A 27,612-nucleotide genomic window follows, 5' to 3' on the forward strand; every position below is an offset into this window, starting at 1 on the left:
AATGGCCCAAAACACAACTTCAAAAACCTTTTTATGTAAGAATAAGAAGTTTAAAAATATTCTAAAAACTACACTTTTTGCCCAGAATACCTATCGTTTCATATCGTCATGTGACCACAATAATACAGAGACAGTTTTGATATCCATTAACCATTGGTCATCTATAGTATCAAACAATTAGACTGTGATAACCAAATGTAAAAACACACGATGCCATGGTGCAGTTAGTGTTACTACAGTAAATCCATGGTAAATGCATTAAAAGGCCGTTTTCATGTTTATCAGCGCTGTTTCATCTGACTTTAAACTAAATCAGAGACATTTGTGTTCTTCACCGAATTGAAAAGCTTCTCGCTGATCTGATTTGAAACAACCCAATAAATTCACTGAACCTTTAGGGATTCTTTAATTATCTTAACTTTAAGTGGTTATTTACAGTAATAACACAAATTTCAGGAAATAAATTTTTCCCAAAGTTTTGCCTTCAGAACAATCCTAAAAATACAGCAATTTCAATATCCACAGCTGAGAATTTCATCTTCATGTGAAAGTTTCCCACATCAATTTAGCTCATGTTCACGTTGGTTGCATTGTTGACCAACAGGAAGATGCTTGGTTTGAGAGTGACTTCCGTGTGAACTGTGCTTCAAGAATCTGTTTTTTTTTTTTTAATACAAAATATCACTGAGATTCTGCTGATGCACAAATGCAACTACACCTTAAAGAAAGAAGAAAAAAACATTCTTAAATGTTTTTGGGAGTACTAAATATCCCTAACTTTATTCTTAAAATTAAAAAAATAAAACAACTAACAGTAATTTAATTCCTAATAACCCTTCGTAAATCCAGTCCCAGATTCCTGGAGCGGTTGAGAATTTCTTCTTAGTTCACTTTCAGGATAAAAATTTACAGAATATAGCTGCTAGCAGCAATTACCGGGGTTCGAGCATTTAAGGCCTTTATGGCTTCTATGCTGTTAGGGTGAAGGCCAACATGAAATAAATGGCTGACACCAGAACACATCCATGATGGAGAATATGATTTTATTGACTTTGAGTTTAAACCTAGGACTAGTTCACCAAAGTGTGTTTTTCAAATAATCTCAAATATTAAAAGAACAGTTTGATTGACAACAGTGGTCCTAGAGGCAAAGTTGTTCAGAATGAGGAGATCTATCATATGATATGAATATATAGTGTATGTGTCAATATATGGACATTTTATAGCGATTTTAGGTATTTTTTCAATAGAAATAAGTTTTGGACACCTTTTTAACTGTTATAGCGCCACCTATGGTCCGATCTTCATGAAACTTTGCATGCTTGTTAAGAGTCATCTGGTACATGTTTTCACCAATTTTCGTAAAGTTTTGAATTTTTGTTAAGGTTCTATTGGTTTTTGGGTATATGTGTTGACACCCTTTTTTTAAAATGACCCCATTATAGCCAACCAAAAGAAAAAAAAATTCTAAATTTTTTGTGGTTTGTTGATCTAGAGAGTCCAGAGAACTGCACCGACTCTTGATCAAGATTGGGTGAAAAACCTAGGACTAGTTCGCAAAAGTATGTTTTTAACATAAGTGATAATAATTCATGAACGATTTGATTGACAACAGTGGTCCTAGAGGCAAAGTTGTTCAGAATGAGGAGATCTATCATATGATATGAAGATATAGTATATATGTGACTATATGAACGTTTTATAACGTTTTTGACACCTTTTTAACTGTTATAGCGCCACCTATGGTCCGATCTTCATGAAACTTTGCATGCCTGTTAAGAGTCATCTGGTACATGTTTTCACCAATTTTCGTAAAGTTTTGAATTTTTGTTAAGGTTCTATTGGTTTTTGGGTATATGTGTTGACACCCTTTTTTTAAAATGACCCCATTATAGCCAACCAAAAGAAAAAAAATTCTAATTTTTTTGTGGTTTGTTGATCTAGAGAGTCCAGAGAACTGCACCGACTCTTGATCAAGATTGGGTGAAAAACCTAGGACTAGTTCGCAAAAGTATGTTTTAACATAAGTGATAATAATTCATGAACGATTTGATTGACAACAGTAGTCCTAGAGGCAAAGTTGTTCAGAATGAGGAGATCTATCATATGATATGAAGATATAGTATATATGTGACTATAGACGGTTTCATCGGGCGCACGCGCCTGGACCTAAGTTAGCTTCCGGTCTGTGTTTGTTTATCTGTCTGGTTCGTGTCGCGGGCTACAAACGCAGCTAATAATGAGTAATGAAGTTGGTCTCAGGTTATTGTGCTGTGGTGTGTGTTTCCCAAACATTTATTTATTTGTGGCGACCTGCCACGATATAAAAACCGACTGATTTTACAATTGGAAATTGGAATTAATAGACTAATTCATTAATCTATTAATAGACTTCGTTGAATAAACGTAATACACGTTTAAAAATCAAACCCAGGCGTGGGTGTTTTTATATCACTGTATTTCTGAAGAAAGACTGTCTTTAGAAAATGTCATTTTCATTTCATCCTGCATAAGGCAGCGTTTTTAAATTAAGAGCTGCTTTGTCTATAGCCATTACCGGGGAAACCTCGTTTCTCGTGCTTAAAGCACCTCCTACTGGGAAGTAATGAGTTTGCATTTTTAATAAATCAGTCTAATTTACGCAGCCAACATATTTCGCTTGTTATTAAAAAAATAATCTATTCTAGAAGGATTTAGCTGTCGTTATTTATTCTATTTGGATGTATACCGGAAGTTAAGTTTGGGCCACAAAAGCGCTCATGCGCAGTAACGTTTGTTTATGTTGTTGCCGTTGAAACCGTCTATATGAACGTTTTATAACGTTTTTGACACCTTTTTAACTGTTATAGCGCCACCTATGGTCCGATCTTCATGAAACTTTGCATGCCTGTTAAGAGTCATCTGGTACATGTTTTCACCAATTTTCGTAAAGTTTTGAATTTTTGTTAAGGTTCTATTGGTTTTTGGGTATATGTGTTGACACCCTTTTTTTAAAATGACCCCATTATAGCCAACCAAAAGAAAAAAAATTCTAAATTTTTTGTGGTTTGTTGATCTAGAGAGTCCAGAGAACTGCACCGACTCTTGATCAAGATTGGGTGAAAAACCTAAGACTAGTTCGCAAAAGTATGTTTTTAACATAAGTGATAATAATTCATGAACGATTTGATTGACAACAGTGGTCCTAGAGGCAAAGTTGTTCAGAATGAGGAGATCTATCATATGATATGAAGATATAGTATATATGTGACTATATGAACGTTTTATAACGTTTTTGACACCTTTTTAACTGTTATAGCGCCACCTATGGTCCGATCTTCATGAAACTTTGCATGCCTGTTAAGAGTCATCTGGTACATGTTTTCACCAATTTTTGTAAAGTTTTGAATTTTTGTTAAGGTTCTATTGGTTTTTGGGTATATGTGTTGACACCCTTTTTTTAAAATGACCCCATTATAGCCAACCAAAAGAAAAAAAATTCTAAATTTTTTGTGGTTTGTTGATCTAGAGAGTCCAGAGAACTGCACCGACTCTTGATCAAGATTGGGTGAAAAACCTAAGACTAGTTCGCAAAAGTATGTTTTTAACATAAGTGATAATAATTCATGAACGATTTGATTGACAACAGTGGTCCTAGAGGCAAAGTTGTTCAGAATGAGGAGATCTATCATATGATATGAAGATATAGTATATATGTGACTATATGAACGTTTTATAACGTTTTTGACACCTTTTTAACTGTTATAGCGCCACCTATGGTCCGATCTTCATGAAACTTTGCATGCCTGTTAAGAGTCATCTGGTACATGTTTTCACCAATTTTCGTAAAGTTTTGAATTTTTGTTAAGGTTCTATTGGTTTTTGGGTATATGTGTTGACACCCTTTTTTTTAAAATGACCCCATTATAGCCAACCAAAAGAAAAAAAATTCTAAATTTTTTGTGGTTTGTTGATCTAGAGAGTCCAGAGAACTGCACCGACTCTTGATCAAGATTGGGTGAAAAACCTAGGACTAGTTCGCAAAAGTATGTTTTAACATAAGTGATAATAATTCATGAACGATTTGATTGACAACAGTGGTCCTAGAGGCAAAGTTGTTCAGAATGAGGAGATCTATCATATGATATGAAGATATAGTATATATGTGACTATATGAACGTTTTATAACGTTTTTGACACCTTTTTAACTGTTATAGCGCCACCTATGGTCCGATCTTCATGAAACTTTGCATGCCTGTTAAGAGTCATCTGGTACATGTTTTCACCAATTTTCGTAAAGTTTTGAATTTTTGTTAAGGTTCTATTGGTTTTTGGGTATATGTGTTGACACCCTTTTTTTTAAAATGACCCCATTATAGCCAACCAAAAGAAAAAAAATTCTAAATTTTTTGTGGTTTGTTGATCTAGAGAGTCCAGAGAACTGCACCGACTCTTGATCAAGATTGGGTGAAAAACCTAGGACTAGTTCGCAAAAGTATGTTTTAACATAAGTGATAATAATTCATGAACGATTTGATTGACAACAGTGGTCCTAGAGGCAAAGTTGTTCAGAATGAGGAGATCTATCATATGATATGAAGATATAGTATATATGTGACTATATGAATGTTTTATAACGTTTTTGACACCTTTTTAACTGTTATAGCGCTACCTATGGTCCAATCTTCATGAAACTTTGCATGCCTGTTAAGAGTCATCTGGTACATGTTCTCACCAATTTTCGTGAAGTTTTGAGTTTTTGTTTAGGTTGTATAGGCTTTTAGGTATGTGTGACCACACCCCTTTTTAAATGACCCCGTTATAGCCAATTCAACATTTTCTTTGATAATTATTGATCTAGAGAGTCCAGATTGAGTGAAAAACCTAGGGCTAGTTCACAAAATTATGTTTTTAACATAACAGAATAATTCATGAACGATTTGATCGACAGCAATGGTTCTTGAGGCAAAATTGTTCAGAATGAAGAGATCTATCATATGATATGAAGATATAGTGTATATGTGAATATATGGAAGTTTCATAGCGATTTTAGTTCTTTTTTCAATAGAAATACGTTTTCGACACCTTTTGAACTGTTATAGCGCCACCTAGGGTCTGACCTCCATGAAACTTTGCATGCTTGTTAAGAGTCATCTGTCACATGTTTTCACCAATTTTTGTAAAGTTTTTGTTTAGGTTTTATAGGCTTGTGGGTATGTGTGACCACGTCCCCTTTTAAATAACCCCATTATAGCCAACCAAAAGAAAAAAAAAGAAACATTTTTGACAATTATTGATCTAGAGAGTCCAGATTGAGTGAAAAACCTAGGACTAGTTCGCAAAAGTATGTTTTTAACATAATTGAGAATAATTCATGAACGATATGATTGACAGCAATGGTTCTTGAGGCAAAGTTGTTCAGCATGAGATCTATCAAAGTTTGAAGTCCAAAATGTAGTTTAAACTCAGCTTCAAAGGGCTCTAAACGATCCCAGCCGAGAAAGAAGGGTCTTATCTAGCGAAACGATCGGTTATTTTCTAAATCAATTGACTGGGATCGTTTAGAGCCTTTTGAAGCTGCTTTTAAACTGCATTTTGTAAGTTCAAACTTAGGGGCAGCATTGAAGTCCACTATATGGAGATAATTCCTGAAAGGTTCTCCTCAAAAAACATTTCTTTACGACTGAAGAAAGACAGACATGAACATCTTGGATGACAAGGGGGTGAGTACTATATCTGTACATTTTTGTGCTGGAAGTAAACTTATCCTTTAACAGCATGCAATGGCATTGGTTTGTGGAACATGTGACGACTCTTTGCATAGACACAAACTCTCAGTCCACCTCTTTATGCAAATGTTTCTCCAGCTGCACACTGGAAATATTCTCTCCAGCTCTAAACCTAGAGTCTCTGACAGATGGTGTCTGTACTGAGCGTCTTCTGGCCAGAGGAGGCTGGGAAATCTCCTTCCTGTATGTTACACAGCCACGTCACCCGACCCCATTGGCAACACATGCGTTCAATTACAGTCTGAATCCTTTGACTGAACCTTTGTGTGTTTCCGTCCCATTTCCCCTCTGCACTTTCCAAGACGCTGGAAGTCATTCTGTGTGCCAACATGAACATCTTGTGCTACTTCATTCAAAACTGATGCCACAGTGCTGTGATTACCAATCCATGTTAACTGATTCCTAGATTAATGTTTAACGAATAGAGCGAGAAAATGTTTGAGGGGAGTAAAAAAAAAACCTCCAAGCTGCTTTGTAGTCTACAATCACATGTTAAATTGGGGTCCCTACTTAGCATTATGCATTCTGTCATGAAGCAGGCCAAAACAACTTAACAAAAACAATAGGGTCATTCCGTGTCAACTCAACCAGAGGTCCCCAGCTCAAATTTTTGATTTTGCTAATATTTATTTTGAAGAAAGACAGACATGTATAGTTATGAAAGCCAAAATATTAAATGTCATGGATGAATATTTACTGAGTAATCCAGTATTTTGTAGAGGGAGGTCATGGCAAGTTACAGGGGGGTAAAATGACTTCAGAAAGATGGCAGCATCATTATCTTATTTTTACACAGAGATCAGTAGTTGTATTAGTCAAATCTGTTGACTTTAGCTATCTTTGTTGCATTATGTGCCAATGGTGACCATTCAGAAATTGGGAAACAGCACTTTTCAAGTTTTTCTCCAAAGTTTGCAAGCCTGTAACTCAAGATGTATTAAAGATATATGTTCCTTTAGATAATGTTTCTTAACAAACTTTACTTTTTGCATCTTTATTTTTAATGCTCTATGAGATTTAGTTCCAGAGATATTGGAATTTCAATATGGCTCCAGGAGTGAATCATTAAAATGTACACATTTTCAGTAGTCGAAATCCAAATGTTGGTCACTTTGTATACAGCTGATAGTTATGTTATTTAAAGAACAATGTTTGAAATTAGAAATAATGTTGTATCTTGTAAGAAAAGAGTTGTATCTTGTTTCCCTCTATCAAAACAATTGCATAGAACATAGCAGTCTGAGTGCTAAAAGTACACTGAAATGGTCAAATTGAAGAACATTACCTTGCTTTCTGTCGTCACTCATAAGATCCTATATTTATAATTATTAGAATTTCTTTTTAAGTTTCTTAAGAACCAGAATCTAAAATCATATTAAGATAACTTTAATACTACTTGAGCTACAGGCACACAAAGACTCAAACAGGTTTGTTCTATGCAATTGTTTTAATAGAGGGAAACAATATACAATTCTAATTTTAACATTGTTCTTTAAATAAAATAACTATCAGCTGTATACAAAGTGACCTACATTTGGTTTTCAACTGAAAATGGGTAACATTCAACATGAACCTCATTGAGATCTCTGGAACTGAGGTATGTAGGTTCTTGAAAATAGATTCTAAAAGAAAAGTTTATGAAGAACTAGAATCTAAAATCATATTGCAATATCATTAATACTTAGAGTTATAGGCACTTAAACTTTGGCAAAAGAATATTTGTGGTACTCAGACTGGTATGTTCAATGCAGTTGTCTTGATAGAAAGAAACGAAATACATCTCCAGTTTTAACATTCATTGTTCTTCCAAAATTCCTCTTTAAAATAAAAGTAGTATTGTATTTTTTAAACTGACCCACATTTGGTTTTTGACCACTGAAAATGTGTACATTTTAATAATTTACTCATGGAGCCATATTAAAATCCCAATATTTCTGGAACCGAATCTCATAGAGCATTAAAAATAAAGATGCCAAAGGGAAAGTTTGTTAAGACCCAATATCTAAAAGGACATTCAAATATCTTTAATACTTCTTGAGTTACATGCACGCAAACTTTGGAGAAAAACTTGAAAAGTGCCACTTCCCCATTTTTGAATGGTCACCGTTGGCACATAATGCAACAAAGATTGCTAAAGTCAACAGATTTGACTAATATAACTACTAATCTCTGTGTAAAAATAAGATAATGATGCTGCCATCTTTCTGAAGTCATTTTTATTTCTCTGCAACTTGACTCTAAGGTGAAAATTTCCATTTTTGCCCCCTCTACAAAATAGTGGATTACTTAGTAAATATTTATCCATGACATTTAATATTTTGACTTTCATCACTATCTATCTTTCCTCAGAAAAAAAAAAAATTTAGCAAATTAAAAAATTTGAGCTGGGGAAGTTTTTGAAATTGTTGATTTGACACGGAATGACCCTATATTGACTGAAATTCACAGGGTTTTTAAAACTAAAACTTAAAAAAAAAACAGCATAGGTTTGACTAAAAATATAATAAACAACAACAATAATAATAATAATAAAAAAAATTTAACTAAAGACTAAGACTCCTTGTAAGGCATGGTAAGTAACTAACTTGGAATTTACAACTTATTTCAATATATGTGACCCTGGACCACAAAACCAGTCATAAGGTTAAATTTGACAAAACTGAGATTTATACATCATATGAAAGCTCAATAAATAAGCTTTCTATTGATGTATGGTTTGTTAGGATAGGACAATATTTGGCTGAGATACATCTATTTGAAATCAGAAATCTGAGGATGCAAAAAAATCAAAAAGACTGAGAAAATCACCTTTAAAGTTGTCCAAATTAGGTTCTTAACAATGCACATTACAAACCAAAAATTACTTTTTGATATGTTTACAGTAGGAATTTTACAAAAAATCTTCATGGAACATGAACTTTACTTAATTTCTTAATGATTTTTGGCATAAAAGAAAAATCAATAATTTTGACCCATGCAATGTATTTTTGGCTATTGCTACAAATATACCCCAGCGACTTAAGACTGGTTTTGTGGTCCAGGGTCACATATTATGTCAGTAGCTGCGTTTCCATTACCCCTTAAATTGCGCAAAATGAAATTGCGAATTGAAAATACGCCTAATGGAAAATGCGTCAATTGCGCAAAAAAAAAAATATATCGGCAAAAAGTTTTTACGCTCGCACGAGGTGGTTTTTCAGGCAATTTTAAAAAGGAATATTTCGCAAAACATCAATAGAAACTTTTTTTTTTCACATTTACAAGTCACATTCGATAGATATAGCCAAAATCCCACAAAACTCTGTTGCTATGACTTATCGCGAGAAGAAAAAAATGTTTTAGTCGCATGACATAACATTTTAATCAACACTTATAAAATATCGTCAAAAGTTTGTGGAAACGCACCTATTGTTAAGTATATCAAATAGAGCTTTATTGTTAAAAAAAACAAAGCAGAGAAAAGTTTGACACATGACCCGGTCTGTATTGTCCAAAACTAACATCATCTGTGCCTTGTGACTCTGCTCTTTCAGTTGTGTGGTAATTAATAGCATTTTTTCCACATGTGCTAATAATACAAATTATAGAGATAATGAAACACGCACTGCAACAGCAGAACAAGGCAACTAATCAAGTATATCAAATTAACTAGAGAGCAAGTGATGCCGTATCTCGTCTCAGAGCTGATCCGAACACAGAAAAGCTTGTAAATATCCGCTGCGATGACCAAAGCAGAGCGACACATAAATCTGAGCCACAGCTGCGTGACGCCTCCCTTTCCTGCTCTGTGGCTAAATTTACTCTTAATTCAAAGTTACTTAACAAAGGCAGTTGAGAGGGCTGCTCTGCGTATTGCGTAACAGTCCGTGACTTTCAGTGTGAAGAATGAGTCTGCCGCTCCGCTAAAGCACCTTTAATTAAACATTCATTTGGGACGGGGAAGCTAATGAGAGGAGCGGTCAGGAAGGCCATCACTGACTCACAGCCGCTTTCTTATCCTGGTGTGACCTGTCTGATGGTCCAAATGAGCTCCTAAACATTGGCATCTCTCACGCTTACAGCAGACTGTTTAGTGTGAAACATCTGGGTAACTTGGACCAGCCACAAAGGATGAATGGACAACACATTGCCTATCTCTGAACAATTAACGTTCAATTACAGAAAAAACTGACACGGACAAAAACAGCTTATGGTGTTTTTGAAGAAATAAACACATCAAAACCGAACATTTAAGTCACATCTCAACCTGAAAGCAAATTTAGTTAGAATTTGGGTGTTCTTCATTAAAGTCTCTATTCCCAGAAGCAATCACTTTCTTGGCTATCAGTGTGAAGAAAGAGTCATTTCCTTTGCTAATGAATGGCTGTGAGGTTGCTTAGCATAATATCTCATTCAATCTTTCATGCGGAAAGTCTTTGGAGAAGTAAATATTCCAAATGGAATACAGGCTACAGTCAACAGTCGACTGATTGATAAGACCAGTGAAATTTCATTGTATTTATGACTAATTGTCATATTGCGGCAGAAACTAACAAGCTGAGAACACACCTCCACCTAAAGAGTTAAATATTAATATAAATATATTAAATGAAATCACCACCGAACATAAGCAAACACTGTTGTTCATGTAATTACTCGAGTAAACAGTTCAAAACAAAGAGTGGTTTACTTAGCATTGTCATTTGTCAATAATATAAAGGATATAATAGAAGGTCTACAGACTGCTCGGTTTTCCTATTCATTTTTCTTTAGTAAAGTGACAGTATCTCACAAAAGTGAGTACACCCCTCACATTTCGGCAACCATTTTAGTATATCTTCTCAAACGACAATACTATAAAATACATCCAAGTTTCATTTCTAGAGTAGTCAATGTGCAGCTTGTATAGCAGTATAGATATACTGTCCTCTGGAAATTTCTCAACATACAGCCATTATCGTCAAAATAGCTGGCAACAAAAGTGAGTACACCCTAAGTGATAACAGCAGTATGTTGTTCAACCATGCAAAGCCACATGTCCTATTCATCATGTTCATCATGTGATGTATTCATCACTGCAACAAGTCAGTTTGCATAGGCGTTGTCCCAGAAGGAAGCCTCTTCTAAAGCTGACTCACAAGAAAGCCCACAAACAGTTTGCTGAAGACAACCAAGAGCATGAATTACTGGAACCATGTCCTGTGGTCTGATGAGACTATAAGATAAACTTGTTTGGCTCAGATGGTGTCCAGCATGTGTGGCGATGCCCTGGTGAGGAGTACCAAGAGAATTGTGTCTTGCCCACAGTCAAGCATGGTGGTGGTAGCATCATGGTCTGGGGCTGCATGAGTGTTAACTTAATTAGTCATGAAAAAATAATGTGCTAAACAAAAATACTGAGATGTTTCTCAAATTACCTTTTTCAATTTTCCATGGTTTATGTTAGGTCGTTGTAGACTAAATGTTTATGTATGTTAAATAAAATAAAATACTTCTTTCTAAAGCTACAATTTGTAATGTCTACTTGATAATTTCTCATTTAACATAAAAATAGCTTTAAATAATCTTTTGTGGGTATTTGCACAATTGATTAATTATATGAATTAATCGACACGTCATGTATTTAATTAGATAAAAAATGTTAATCGACAGACAGCCCTAACTTAAATATGTTGTAGTGGACTCCAACACAATATTAGGACGCTTTAAAAAAACATATGACCTGTTCTTTAATGCAAGAAACTACAATCCCATGAAACCTTGTTAATGACAATTAAGAAATGATGTAGAAATATAGAACTATTGATTTAAAGACGTATTGCATTTTTAAATACATGAACATGGTAAACCATGTCTACATTATTACGGTTTTACTGTATCATCCAATAAACCACAGCCTTGGTGAACAGAAGAGACTTCTTTCAAAAACATAAAAAAAATCTTAATTATTCCAAACTTTTGACTGGTAGTGTATTGAAACTAGAGATGTTCCGATACCCCTTTTTCCTTCCCGATACCGATTCCGATACCTGGGCTCGGGGTATCGGCCGATACCGAGTACTAATCTGATACCTGGGTGTGTAATCGTATATACAGCTGTAGATAATACTAATAAATTATTTTATGGTGTGCTTCAGACTTATTCCTTAATAAAACAAACATACAGTGATATATACAGTGAACTAGAGTATTTTTATTATATGACATACATTGAACTTTTATTATATGACATATACAGTGAACTAGAGTATTTTTATTATATGACATACATTTGACAGTAATATTTTTTTATATAGTTAGTATTACTAATCTGGTTTTCTGAGGTACATCAGCCCTGTTTATAACAGAGAATTTTGGCCAGAATTTGAAAGATTCTCACTAGATCTCGCAGCAACCTTATTCATTGTGCGGCATTTTCAAATGCTCCTCACTGGATCTCGCAGCAGTAACAGTGTTGCAAAATCAACGTTGGCTCCCGAATAAAGCTGTTCGGGGTTTGTGCAAGTTTGTTTGCATTGCAGTCCAAGCGGTCAGCGCTGAGCAGCTCAAACGTGTCGTGTTAGTTTCACTTTCGTTTCGCGTGCCATTTTATGTTTCTTATCTTATCTGATCATGAGTTGAACAACGCGGTGGTCGCGCCAGTGTGACCGCTCACGAAAATTAGTAACACTGGCAGAAAAAATGGTCACAGTCTGGAGCCCTTTAATATTACCGCAAGTGTCCCGCGCGCTTCAGTACAAGGAGTAAACAAACCACGCGCCTGTACAATTCATTAACACAGAACCACGCATTATTTCATATTTAAACAGTCGGTTTTCGGCTTAATATTAGTTCATATCACGATTTGATTTAAGTGTAATGAACTACCTTTGATTAACGCATCAAACTTTGACAAATTCCGTGACGTTCCGCGTTAAACTGTAAATTCCATTTTGACTGGATTCCGCGATTCCGTCCGTGTTTTCCACATCGCGGAAATCATAAAGCCCTACATATGAGACATACCGCAGTTTAACTGGCTGGTTGGTCCAGTCTGAGATACTGCCAAACAGCGGACAAACTGCTAGCACATTTGTATTTCTTCTTCGCTGCTCTAAACAGTGGTTGCTTGTAGTGGCAACACTGTTTGCATTCTGAGCCGCGAAGAAGAACTGGCTTCCGATTTGCTAGCGGGAATAACTTATATCTTAAGAAAATGGTATCGGATCGGTACGTGGGTTCAAGTACTCGCCGATTCCGATGCTAGATTTTTTTGTGGTATCGGCGGCATTTCCGATACTAGTATCGGAATCGGAACAACCCTAATTGAAACAATACATTTTACATTCATTGCAAAATAAGCATATACAAAAAGTAGTCTGAAAGCATAGCGACTGACTCCATAACGTCATTCGCAGTGATTCATGGTAGTGGGCGCCGGTGAAAGAGCTCTTTTGGCTTTCGATTTTCTGATTAGGGCCCAAGCCCAAAAGGGCGAAGACACTATTGATCCCCTAAGGATAATTATTATGATTATATTTTTTTTTGTTAAGGGTTTTGAGGCCCGTAACATGCATGAAAACTTTTTTTCCCTTGGGCCCGTCATCGCTGCTTTCAGCTATATTTGTTGGTGATGTATGCAGTTCCTTGTTTTTTAAATTATTACCAAAAAAAAGTTGAAATAATGCTGTCTAGTGGCTTTAACAAAAGCCTGTAACATCAATTATCAACCCTGCAGACAGTAGGTCTGTCTGGTTTATAAGTTATTATTAAAGGGGTCATGAACTGGCTTTTTTTTTATGCTATACTGTTCTCAGAGGTCCACTTACAAGATTTTAACATTAAAAACATCATAATTTAGAAATGATATGCTCTTTTGTGTCTTGTTATGACCTTTCCTGTCTAAGTGCTCCGTTGGGTTTACTCAGAAGTAAACGCCCACTGCTATGACTGACAAACTGTTTGAAGAGGACAGCGATGTGCCCATCGATGTCAAATTTTACATGTCTGTTTGACTGCCTACATCTTCACAGATGGACACTGCTGTAAACTAGGCTTAAAATGGATACATCGCAAACTATCTATAACAGACAAGGCAAAAAAGACAAGATATAGCGTTACTTGGGAGTTGTGACATTTATATCAGATCCAATGTAACTGACACAGCTTTGTGAAATTGTCAGTTTCAATTTCTCCTCAAAATCCTGGATCAAACTGTGCCTTGTTTGAAAACGAATCTGCAGTAAAACGACCAGGTTCTTTCTAAAACAACTTTGTTCAAATTAAACTTTATCCATTCCTAATTAGAAGGAAGGCAACATAAAGACAAGTTTTTCCACAACTTGGCACTGCAGAGTGTCTTATCCTCAGAGCCATCTCTTTATCCTTTTGGTTGCCGGGTAAACCTGTGTTTGACTCTCTTGTTATTTACCTACTACAAGTGCAAATAGAAACAGGCACTGATCTGAATCTGCAGAGGCGGACTTTCGTCACACTGTGACTTCAATACAAGCCGTTCTTAGAGTAACGCCTAAAGTGTACTTCGTTTTTGTACACAGATTTTCATTATTAGTGGGGCTTTAGGATGCTTTCACTTTCACTTTCATTTTGAATTTGTGATCTAAAGACTAAAACAAACGCTATGGATTCATTGTTATTCTTAATAAAAACCACAACAACTATAAAGAGTTATACGCGATTAATCGGATAATTATAATTATCTTTTTCTGTTACAAAAATAGACCTAAGCGAACAATAGCCTTAAAAATGACTTAAAATACATGTAGTCAATATCTGAAGTGGATCAAAGAAGTTGTCCTAAGACAAGAACTGATATTGTTTTGCTTTTAGGACGACTTTGATGAAAGGTTTTATTCCACTTCAAATGTTGACTACTGTATAACAGCAATGAGATAACAACAATCAGTTCAATTAGAGTATCAAAAGCAAGTAATCATATAGTTTTATTGAACGAAACGGTATTATTGGATTAAGACTCATCGCTAGTGTGAAGTACAATTTATTTTTGATTTGTTAGGTAGTTAATAGTTATTATTGTTAAGAGTCAGGACTACCCATACTATAGACCGGTGTGTTTTTGCATTCACATCCAGTGTGCACAAAAATATAATGAAAAATAGTGAATCGCGATTAAAAATCGGGACCTCAAGAATCGATTTGAATCTAATCGTGAAGTACAGAAACATTCCCACCCCTACTAAAAACCAAAGTATACTTTGGCCTTAACAAGACAACTTTTGAGTTGTGAAACTTCCAGGATGTTTTTATACTACAATGACCTCTTATATGTCCAAAAATCAAAGAAAATTTCAATTAAATTCAACACCTCCACTTGGAGAAAATTGGATTTTTGCTTTAGGACCCCTACTATTGCACTCTGTTAGGCTGCCGCCACACTTCAAGATGCAATGCACAGACCCAATATTATGGCATAGTCCAGATGTCCCGCCTGTTTACATTTACATACCTACTTTGCTTACACCAGAAAAGCACTCTGACTTCTCTCCGAGAAGTGCATTTCACCAATGACTCATGTGGCCACCAGCACTCAACGCACAGAACATAAGCAGCTATTCATAAAGTAAAATATTAACTGAATGGCCACATCTACTGGAATAAATATCACATTAAGAATGAATACACCATGCATTAAATATATATGCATCGACTGATTCTGAGTTACGTGAGTGTGAGCTGGAATCAGCTGGTATGGCAGCAGATGAGCTTGTGTATGATGACGTTGGCAACCGAAAAGCAAACAGACTGCAGATCACATTAGGCTTTAGTGCTCTGCCCTGACTCTAAGCCCTGCCATAACAAGACACTTCCCATGACTCACTGAAACATGAAGAAACATAAGTAGCCTTGTGTAAATTAGGGTGTAAGGAGGAAGGAATGAAACATTGAGAGAGATCATCGCATTAAGGGAAATGTCTTTAATGCACTCTTCAACTCAAGTTGAGTTCTATATGAACGCACCCACTCAATGCAACACAACAACTGCTAGATTATTTTCCAGTTTTGAAGAAAAGAGTGGTTGCTTGCTCAAAGGTCACAACAGCAGTGCTAGGATGTTGTGGGCGGTTTGTAGGCCCACCTCAAACATATATGCCATCCTGGTCTCTAGATATGACTCTAGTCCCACTTAACCTGTAAACACAGCTCAAGATCATCCACCTGCATAATTTTATTTCTGTTCATCATTTTCCCAAAACACATCGGAATAATTCAATGCAGAGACAAGCAAAAACACAGATTTGTAACATGATGCCTGAAATGGAGATTCATAAATGTAAATCTGCAAACAACACATAAAGCACACATGCTGATCCCTGTAGTCATACAAAAGTGTCAGGGCACAAAAAACAAAACAAAAAAACAATTAAAATAATATAGCTGTAAGCAGCGATGACGGGCCCAAGCCACCAGCGCAATCGCTATCCCAGTAGCATCAGGAAAATGGTGTCTCTAGATCATGTTGACCAAGTTTGAAAGCAATCGGGTAAAAATCCTAGGACAAGTATATCAAATTCCAGAGCATGTGTTTTACACAAAACTCTGAATAACCAACTTCCTGTCGGGATGAACTAATGACATGCATTGCAAAAGTTGTTCTGCTCGATGAGTTCAATATGTGTACGAAGTTTCATATGTGTAAGTGCAAGTATGTGTGATATATGGCCCTCCAAATTAGGGATGGGCATTTCTGCTCGTATTTCATTTCGAGTAATCCACAGATTTGAGAAACGAGTACTCGATTAATCGGGGGTGGAGTTTAAGCAAGGGGTGCTTCTCCCGTTACTTTAAAACAACAGCAACCGAAGCCCTGTGCGCTTTAGAAGACATTTTCGCTCTGTGCTCCGGTTTGTCTCTAGACCGTAACTTCTCACAGCCGTAACCAATCAAATATCAGACTACTGCCCAAATACCAGCATAACCAATCAGAAAGAATGAAAGTAGTTAAGTTTTAAAAAATGCAATTGATCATCATTTTCATGCTTGATCGTCGCTGATGGGTTCGAGTAATCGATTAATCGAGTACTCGTGCACATGCCTACTCCAAATTCTAGGGGGCACTGTAGAGTCCCCTTGCCACGCTTATGTACAAGTCTCTGCCCGGCCCTAATGGCCGCAGATTTCAAGGTGCATGCCAATTTTCAAGAGTTTTTGAGCATGTTAAGGGCTACAAACCCCCCAAAAACCTTGAACAAAAATAATAATAACTAAGAAAGAAGAATCCTTCGGCCCTTTGGGCTTAGGCCCTAATGAATATTTGCTAAAATGTACTCACCCTCAGATCATCCTCTTCCAAGATGTAGATGAGTTTGTTTCTTCATCAGATTTGTAGAAATGTAGTATAGCATCACTGCGCTCATCAATGGATCCTCTGTAGTGAATGGGTGCCGTCAGAATGAGAGTCCAAACAGCTGATAAAAACATTGCAATAATCCACAAGTAATCCATATCACTCCAGTCCATCAGTAAACATCTTGTGAAACCAAAAACTGTGTGTTTGTAAGAAAAAAATCCATCTTTAAGACGTTTTTAAACTTCAACCTGTTGCTTCTGGCTAAAATACGAGTCCTTAATAATGCTACTTCCAGCAAAAAAGTCATCTTGTCTGAATAAGATGAGAAATCTGCACAGATCAAGCAAAGTTTACAAGCCAAAACAGCTCTAAACAAATGCATGGGAGGACTTTGATGCGAGAGACAACAGAAGATAAAGCGTTATTATGGATTACGGCCTCGTATTTTAGACAGAAGCAATGATTTGAAGATTTGAAAACATGTTAATGATGGATTTGTTTCTTACAAACATGCAGTTTTTGTCTTCTCAAGATGTTAACTGATGGACTTGAGTGGGTTATTGTGATGTTTTTTTCAGCTGTTTAGACTCTCATTCTGACGGCACCCATTCAATTCTGAGGATCCATTGGTGAGCAAGTGATGAAATGCTATACTTCTTCAAATCTGATGAAGAAACAATCTTGGATGGCCTGAGGGTAAGCAAATTTTAATTTTTGGCTGAGCTATTCCTTAAAATCTATTTGGTTGTTTTGATTGTTGCAATAAAAAAAAAAAAAAACTACTACTACTACTACTACTAGGATAAATGGGCTTGCCTTGGCAACTCCATTGATGATTTTAGGATGTGCAACAATGTGTGTAAATGACAGAGGAAGTGGTAGTGAAAAACTGATCACAACACCTGAAGTATAATATGAACAACTGAAAAAAACTGACAGGAACAATTACAAAACTACCAAATGAGGGAAGTTCTGAAAACTATTCAAGTGCAACACTGCCACAAGAAAACTGTTGCAAAACACCAATTGCTCAGTACACAGATGGGAAAAAGCCACCTGAAACATATGTGAAAAACAGAAATGTGGTTTCCATCTCCACTGTTTACAGTCAAAGGGCAGCAGTGTCTGAAATGAGAGCACTTCTAAACACTTCCTGTGACATTAAGCCACAACCTTCAGACTGACATGATAAGATATATTAGTCGTTTGCTTTTATACCCAACTCTTATCTAGTCTTCTAATATTGTCTGTAAATTACTGTAAGCCAGATAGCAGTAGATCGAAACCAACAAAATAAGCAAGGCGAAAAAAGTAGGCTACATTATACCATATTCAAACAATGATCTTCTATAGAAGGTTTGCATAAAACTATAGAGGGTTAAATAAAGATATTAGCCTAATATTTCCCCTACCTGACAGGAAATGATAAGAACAAACACAAATGTTGTCAAGATTCTTGCTCTGGAAATCCTGGTTAAGTTTGGCCAACCACAGTTTTTTCCACTCTTATTTGTTATAACTTTTGGCCATCTATAGTTCTTCAAACGTTTTTCCTGGTTTGGTGGATTAGTATGTGACAATAAATGAAAATTTCCAGCAGCAATAATTAACTTAATATGAGAGTTAGTTCGGATCAGTGGCATTGTTTACATTAAGTGCCGCCAATATGGCCAACTGAACACTACTGAAGAAACAGTTCATTCACATCTTAAAACTCAATTTAAAAATGAACAAAAATGGCTCAAAAACTGGGGTGTAGATGCAAATTAGTCTATAATTAAGTGAAAAGTTTAAAAAATAGATTTGTTATCCATCTAAATATCTTAAAACCATCACACAATGCGAATGTAAAGCATTCTTGCAACATTGTTGCATTGTATACTTCTACATTGGGCTTTTCTAAAGATATATCTTCCCAAACCATAACTATACTGAATAATAACACTTTTATTTTACATCCAAAGTGGCTAAAACACCCACTTTGTTAGGTATTTTTACTCATAATTTACTCTAAAGAAATGTTAAGACAGAAAATACACTTTGAACCATCTACGGAGGCGATATTTTAATTACAATGTGACCCTGGACCACAAAACCAGTCTTAAGTAGCATGGGTATATGTGCAGCAATAGCTACATATTTTTGCCAAAAATAGTTAGGATATCAAGTAAAAAATCAGGTTCCATGAAGATATTTTGTAAATTTCCCAATGTAAATATATCAGAACTTAATTTTTGATTCGTAAAATGCATTGCTAAGAATACATTTAAACAACTTTAAAGGCCTTTTTCTCAATATTTAGATTTTTTTGCACCCTCATATTCTAGATTTTCAAATAGTTGTAACTCAGCCTATCATAACAAACCATACATCAATGGAAAACTTTGTTTTCAGATTATGTACAAATCTAAATTTATGACTAGTTTTGTGGTTCTGGGTCGCATATGACAGCTACAGATTACTAATATATCATATGACAGATGAACAACAGAGGAATTCACTACATGGGAGTCAATCTAGCTATTTAAAGCAGTTTTTTGCTTTATGTTTGTTTAATCAAAGCAGGTGAAGTCAACAAGTCAAACTTTTAGCAATATTATTGAAGCGCAGAAAAAAATATTATTAAAGTACTACAAAAACAAACTACTGTCAGAAAGGAGGAAACAAATAAACAAACAAACACACAAACAAAAACAAGCCGCAATCACGAGGATCTGCAGGTGAGCCTCGCTGCAAACACTTCCCTCCAAAACGATTTAAACACAAAACCGTTAAATTAACTCTCTATTAGCGCTTCGAATAACGTCGTTTTTGACCACCTGCTGCAAAACAAATTAAACAGACATATTACAATACATACACTCTTTAAATTACGCAAAAGGTTGCCTTGTGCCTTTATTAAACTAAATTTAAATTGGCAGGGAAATTATTTAACTAGCAAGACGTTACACGCTAGCCTCAAGCTAACTCAAAACCGAAACTTAGAAACACCGCAGCACCAAAACAGAAAACAGTTTAAATGGCTCGTTACCAGCTGCTGTCGGATCCAGCGAATCATCCTGTCTCGAGCTAGCGCAGTGAGCTAGCCCGCTCCGCCGACACAAATCCCCGCAGCATCAATAAAACCGCTTCCCGAGGCGCGTCCTGCTCTCCGCATTACAGTGAGAACGAGCGAACGCCGAGAGCGCCAAGACCCCGACCCATCCTGATACTCGAACCCAATGCGGCGAAGTGGAAACGCGGATACAAACACACACACACACACTCTCACACCGACTGCGCTTGACTGAGATGAATTCTGACTGACAACATCCCGGAAGTGACGTCACCTCCCCCCGGGCCGAGCTCTTCAACGGCTCGAAAGTTGTTTCACACGTGCTGCAGGAATTCCTCGGTCTGCTCGTAAAATATTTAAGTGCTGGCGTGAGTATGTTGTGTTTCGGCGTTAGCTTGGAAATAATCACATTTTTTTTCATGGACTGAAATACAGACACTGTTATTCCTGATACATATCACCTCATCTTAATTTTAAGGGAAGAGTTAAGCATTGAAAAGCAATGAAATGAAGATTATGTCATCACTAGGCGCGTTTCCATATCAGATTTGCGCAAATCTTTGGCGATATTTTATAAATGGCTATTAAACAGTATTGCGAAATGACAGTGTTTCCATTAACCGATGTTACGCAACTAAAACTTATTTTTTGTCAAATATTTAAATGTGAAAAATACGTTTCCATTGCTTTTTTGCAAAATACTCCTTTTTGCCTGAAAAACCACCTCATGCGAGCGTGAAAACTTTTTTGCGATATGTGAGAGATTTTGCGCAATTGACATGTTTCCATTAGGCATATTTTCAATTTTTTAGTCGCATAACATCGGTTAATGGAAACACCGTAATTTCGCAATACTTTTTAATCAACGTTTATAAAATATGGCCAAAGTTTTGCGCAAATCCGTAATGGAAATGCAGCTAGTAGTTCCATTACCACTTAAATTGCGCAAATTGAAAATGCGAATTAAAAATACGCCTAATGGAAAGGCCTCAATTGCGCAAAAACTCTCATAAATCGCAAAAAAGTGTTTACGCTCACATGAGGTGGTTTTTCAAGCAATTCGAAAAAAGAAATATTTCACAAAACAGCAATAGAATTTTTTTTTTTTTTTTCATTTACAGGTCACATTCGATTAAATATAGCCAAAATCCCACAAAAATCCATTGCCATGACTTATCGCGAGAGGAAAAAATTACGTTTCAGTCGCATAACATCGGTTAATGGAAACACCGTCATTTCGCAATACTTTTTAGTAGACACTTATAAAATATCACCAAAGATTTACGCAAATCTGTAATGGAAACGCACCTACATTCGATTAAATATAGCCAAAATCCCACAAAAATCCATTGCCATGACTTATTGGGAGAGGAAAAAATTACGTTTCAGTTGCATAACATCAGTTAATGGAAACACCATCATTCCACAATACTTTTTAATCAACATTTATAAAATAGCTATGTTTTGCGCAGATCTGTAATGGAAACGCAGCTATTGCTGTTTTGTGAAATATTTATTTTTTCGAATTGCCTGAAAAACCACCTTATGTGAGCGTAAAAACTTTTTTTCTGATATATGGGAGTTTTTGCGGAATTGACAGGTTTCCATTAGGCGTATTTTCAATTCACGATTTCAATTTGCGCAATTTGAAGGGTAATGGAAACGCAGATACTTGGCGCATTTCCATTACAGATTTGCACAAAACTTTGGCACTATTTTATAAATGTCGATTAAAAAGTATTGCGGATTGATGCCGTTTTGATGTTATGTGACTGAAACGTAATTTTTTCCTCTCACGATAAGTCATGGCAATGTATTTTTCTTGGATTTTGGCTATATTTAATGCCATGTGACCTGTAAATGTTTCCATTAGCTTTGTTTCCATTACCCTTTAAATTGCGCAAATTGAAAATACGGCTAATGGAAACGCGTCAATTGCGCAAAAACACTGTCATTTTGCAATAATTTTTAATCAACATTTATAAATTATGGCCAAAATTTTGCGCAAATCTGTAATGGAAATGCAGCTACTGTAGACCCTTAAATTGCACCAATTGAAATTGCAAATTGCAAATACGCCTAATGGAATCGTGTTTATTGCGAAAAAACTCCCGTTTATCGCCAAAAAAGTTTTTACGATATTCTGTGGTTTTTCAGGCAATTTGGAAGGAATATTTCGTAAAACAGCGATGAAAACTTTTTTTTTTCACATTTAACGCCAATGGAATGATGATGGAAACGCCGTTATTTTGCAATACTTTTTAATTGACATTTATAAAATATCGCCAAAGTTTTTTCAAATCTGTAATGGAAATGCGACTACAGATTTGGCAAAACTTTGCCGCTATTTTATAAATAGCTGCATTTCCATTACCCCTTAAATTGTGCAAATTGAATTAGCAAATTGAAAATAGGTCTAATGGAAACGCGTCAACTGCGCAAAAAAAACCCATATATCGCAAAAAAGTTTTTACGCTCACATTTTCAGGCAATTCGAAAAAGGAATATTTCGCAAAACAGCAATGGAAACGTTTTTTTTTTTTATTGCATTTAAGTCACATTCGATTAAATACAGCCAAAATCCCACAAAAATCCGCTGCTATGATTTATAGAGAGATATATATGATTTATAGCATTATACTCGCATAACATCGGTAATGGAAACGCCGTCATTTTGCAATACTTTTTAATAAAAATTTAAAAAAATATCGCAAGAGTTTTGTGCAAATCTGTAATGGAAATGCAGCTAGTAGCTGCATTTCCATTACCCCTTAAATTGCACAAATTGAAATTGCTAATTAAAAAATACGTCTACACGCTATTTTATAAATGTCAATTTATACGACTGAAATATAATTTTTTTAATTTCACGATAAATCATGGCAACAGTTTTTGTGGGATTTTGGCTATATAATTTATCGAATGTGACCTGTAAATGTGAAAAAAAAAAAGTTTCCATTGTTGTTTTGCGAAACATTCCTTTTTTGAATTGCCTGAAAAACCACCTCATGTCAGCGTAAAAACTTTTTTTGCGATATATGGGAGTTTTTGCGCAATTGACGCGTTTCCATTAGGCCTATTTTCAATTTGCAATTTCAATGTGCGAAATTTTTTTTTTTTTTCGCATTTACAGGTCACATTAGATTAAATATAGCCAAAATCCCACAAAAATCCGTTGCCATGACGTATCGCGAGAGGAAAAAAAATAGGCTTTAGTCGTATAACATCGGAAATGCGTACAATTAATGGAAATGCCATAATTTTGCAATACTTTCTAATCGACATTTATAAAATAGCACCAAAGTTTTGTGCAAATCTCTTATGGAAACACAGCTACTATTCCTTTTTCAAATTGCCTGAAACCACCTCATGTGAGCATAAAAAGTTTTTTGCGATACATGGGAGTTTTTGCGCAATTGACGCATTTCCGTTAGGTGTGTTTTCAATTCGCAATTTCAATTTGCGCAATTTAAAGGGTAATGGATTTGCACAAAACTTTGGCTCTATTTTATAAATGACGAATAATTGCGCAATGATGGCATTTCCATTTGCGCAATTTAAAGGGTAATGGAAACGCAGCTATTTAGTCACCCCTAGGTCATTCCACTCCTATTTGATTTTGAGTGGAACGCAAAATGATAAAGCACAAATTAAAGCGTCATAATACTATTAATAAGCATGCCTGTTTTCTTAAATGCATTCATGTAGAATTCAAAGGCGAAAAAATATAGCATATAGACAGGTGTGTAAAACACTTGAGTAATTGTTTTGTGGGATTCATACTTTATTCAAGTATTATTATTTACTCGAATTTAAACCGACAACTTGTACTTTTATTTGATTTCATTTCTGAGGAATAAACTGTCATTTGTATTCCTTACAATCTTGAAAAATACATTACATTTTTATTTGATCTTATATGCATTAAATATGGTAAAATGAAGCTCATTGTGAGAACAATAATCATTGTTTTCATGCATGAAGAACACATTTTTACTGAAGTTATGGCTTTCATCTGGCTTCAAAATATTACCATCAAATCTAAGAAAGCATATTGAGGCAGCAAAGTTGGCCATTGGCTGAATGCACAAGATTGAGTGCTAATGAAATCATTTATGAGAATTTAAATACAATTAATATTTTTGTGGGATTGATTGATTGATTTATTTTTATTAAATCTGGAATCTGAGGGTGGAAAAAAAAATCTAAATATTGAGAAAATCGTGTTTAAAGTTGTCCAAATAAAGTTCTTAGCAATGCATATTACTAATCAAAAATTAAGTTTGGATATATTTACGATAGGAAATTAACAAAACATCTTAATGCAACATGATCTTTACTTAATATCCTAATAATTTTGGACATAAAAGAAAATTTGATCATTTTGACCCATACAATGTTTTTTTTTTTTTTTTTTTTGGCTTCTACTGGTCACAAATAAATAAGGTTGCAGGGTCACAAATAAATAAATAAATAAACATATCAATAAACATATAAGTGCAATTTAATCGCTCTGCATTCAAAACTATTTCGGAAGAATTCTAAATTCCAAATTGGAATTGAATGAATTCGATTTGTTCTTTTTGGTGAGTAAATATTGACATGATTTTCATTTTTTGGTGAACCATTGGAATATCCCATTGAAGGTTTATTTGTAGCCTTAAAATAACGTAAATAAAATGCAATTACCGTAAAGCAATAAACTGCTATTATTAGTTAACTATATCACATCCTTATCACTGAAATAAAGCAGATAAAAGCAGTACTCTTAAATATAGTATCTACTAAACCATAATAAAAGTAATGTCAATGGATAATGTTTGATTATTAAAATAGTAAAACACCTAGGACCTAAAAGCAATAGATATCTTAATAAATAGCCTTATATATACGTATATCTATTTTGACAGAATGATTGTAAGGATATAATGGCTCAGTGGCATTATAGGGAACAGATGCAGAGATTATAAACACACCAGTGGTTGACTCTGCATTGAAGCCTGTATACAGTATTAATCTGTCACGTTGTCATCCACGGAGAGTCTCTGGATTAGTTTAAGAGCATCACAGCTGTCAGAGTATCTGCTGTCATATCACTGCCTGATATTTGGGAGAAGTCAAAACAATCATTGTGTTCAGTTTTGCACATCAGTAGCTCGTGAACAGGTAAACACAGATAGATATATAAATAGATAGATAAACTGCCATCAATTGTGTTTCTGTGAATAGACTTCTCATTCAAATATAAATGACTGCCTCTCTACATGTGGCTTTTCCTTTATTAATGTGTAACTCGGTATGTTTATCACTCAATTCACTGAAGGCCGCTTCCGTTCAAGTGCCTTTTGTAACACAATAGCGCCACATTTAGGATGAAAAGAGAAATACACGGAGCGTTTGTTCTGGGAAGTTGTTCATTTTTAAAGGAGAGATATTGTTCTGGGTTGATGTAACGTCTAATAATTCCTGTAAGTAACGTTTTTTGGGGGAAATGTGATGCTAATGGATGAAATAATGTTCGTCCCTTGTTTGTAAGTGTAATTCGGGATTTAAAAAACTTTCTTAAAAAGGTTTGAAATATTGCATTCCATTTGACTGCTTTGTATTGAAACATTTTGCATTCTACCTGTGATAAAACTGTGGTAGATATTAGTTTTGTGACGGTAGGAAGCTTTTTAGCTGTGTGTACGGTGACTGTAAAATCTGTAGTTTTGGTATGGAAATTTCATATTTTGATACCAAAACTGCCCAAAATGTCCGGGATTCTGCGTTTGCTTTCTACAGTCGCCATTAATTGTGTGCGTTTTTGCATTAAAGCCTTGTGCGGGACTGTTTTTTTTTTTTGTAAATCCCGCTCCCGCAAACATTACAGTATTGAATATAATTCGGAGTCGCTATCAATATGCGGAGAATTCAAATCGCTTTGGATGCAGGGTTGACAAATCCGCATTTTTTTCCACGGACTTGGGCTGATTTTAAACTGTTGCGGGGGTTGATTTTCTCCCGTGGGTTAAAAGTTTGAAATATTGCATGCGTTTCATTTGACTGATATGCTTGTATTAAAACATTTTGCATTCTACCTGTGATTAAACTGTGGTAGATTTTAGTTTTGTGACAGTAGGAAGCTTTTTAACTGTGTTTATGATCAATCTGCATAACAGTGACTGTAAAATATGTAGTTTTGGTATGGAAATTTCATATTTTGATACCAAAACTGCCCAAAATGTCCGGGATTCTGCGTTTGCTTTCTACAGTCGCCATTAATTGTGTGCGTTTTTGCATTAAAGCCTTGTGCGGGACTGTTTTTTTGTAAATCCCGCTCCCGCAAACATTACAGTATTGAATATAATAGGCTTTATGCCGAACGTCACATGACCAACCCCGGAAAACAGGTCTCATTGCTTCCGCTTGTCGGAGAACGTGTTAATAGCCGTAATAAATAATGGCGATATCGACGGACTTTTGAGGTAATCAGTTAAACAAGCCAGCTGTTTATTGTGGACGTTTCATTCGATATTTATATATAAATGTTAGTGAAAAGAATAAAAATTTAAAACTTTTATATATCAATCCACATATGTGATGGACATTGGTTATGATCATTTTTAGTGTCTACTTTGAATGAATCTTGAGTAAATCATGTTCATATTTAAAGAGGGATATGCAAAACGCGTGAACCGGAAGCAACGAGACCTGTTTAGCAGAAAACGGAAGCCTGTTGGGCATAACCCCTATTCGGAGTCGCTATCAATATGCGGAGAATTCAAATCGCTTTGGATGCAGGGTTGACAAATCCGCATTTTTTCCACGGACTTGGGCTGATTTTAAACTGTTGCGGGGGTTGATTTTCTCCCGTGGGTTAAAAGTTTGAAATATTGCATGCATTTCATTTGACTGATATGCTTGTATTGAAACATTTTGCATTCTACCTGTGATTAAACTGTGGTAGATTTTAGTTTTGTGACAGTAGGAAGCTTTTTAACTGTGTTTATGATCAATCTGCATAACAGTGACTGTAAAATATGTAGTTTTGGTATGGAAATTACATATTTTGATACCAAAACTAGGACACCAACAAAGATGAATCACTGCTCGGATATCGAAAGCTTGACCATATCCCACCCATGTACTCTCTTTCAGATATTTATGTCTCCACTGACTCCGGAGATTCTGTGATTCTTCTTCTCCTGGATCTATCGGCTGCCTTCGATACTGTTGACCACTCCATACTATTATCTAGATTAGAGTCTTGGGTGGGTCTAAAAGCTAATGTTCTGAAATGGTTTCAGTCTTATTTGTCTGACAGAAAGTTTTTGGTAAAGTTGGGTAATTTTACTTCTTCCCCTGCACCGCTGACCTGTGGCCTTCCTCAAGGCTCTATTTTAGCTCCATCTCTGTTCTCTCTCTACATGCTACCTCTGGGCTCTATTCTTCGGAAACATGGTGTGTCTTTTCATTTCTATGCAGACAATACTCAAATTTATCTTCCCATCAAAAGAAAC

At 35.5% G+C, this 27,612-nt stretch overlaps 1 protein-coding gene across 1 annotated transcript in view; it reads right to left on the minus strand.

Annotated features, from left to right (window-relative positions):
* The window catches only part of atp11b (ATPase phospholipid transporting 11B), a 100,371-nt gene extending 80,045 nt beyond the window's left edge, over window positions 1-20,326 (minus strand). The window contains exon 1 of the mRNA XM_073844780.1: window positions 20,087-20,326. Coding sequence (XP_073700881.1) covers window positions 20,087-20,113 — 27 coding nt within the window. The 5' untranslated portion in view covers window positions 20,114-20,326. The remainder of the gene's footprint in view (window positions 1-20,086) is intronic.
* Window positions 20,327-27,612: the final 7,286 nt, after the last annotated feature.

Source organism: Garra rufa, chromosome 7, assembly GCF_049309525.1.
Source record: "Garra rufa chromosome 7, GarRuf1.0, whole genome shotgun sequence".
Classification (NCBI taxonomy): Eukaryota; Metazoa; Chordata; class Actinopteri; order Cypriniformes; family Cyprinidae; genus Garra; species Garra rufa.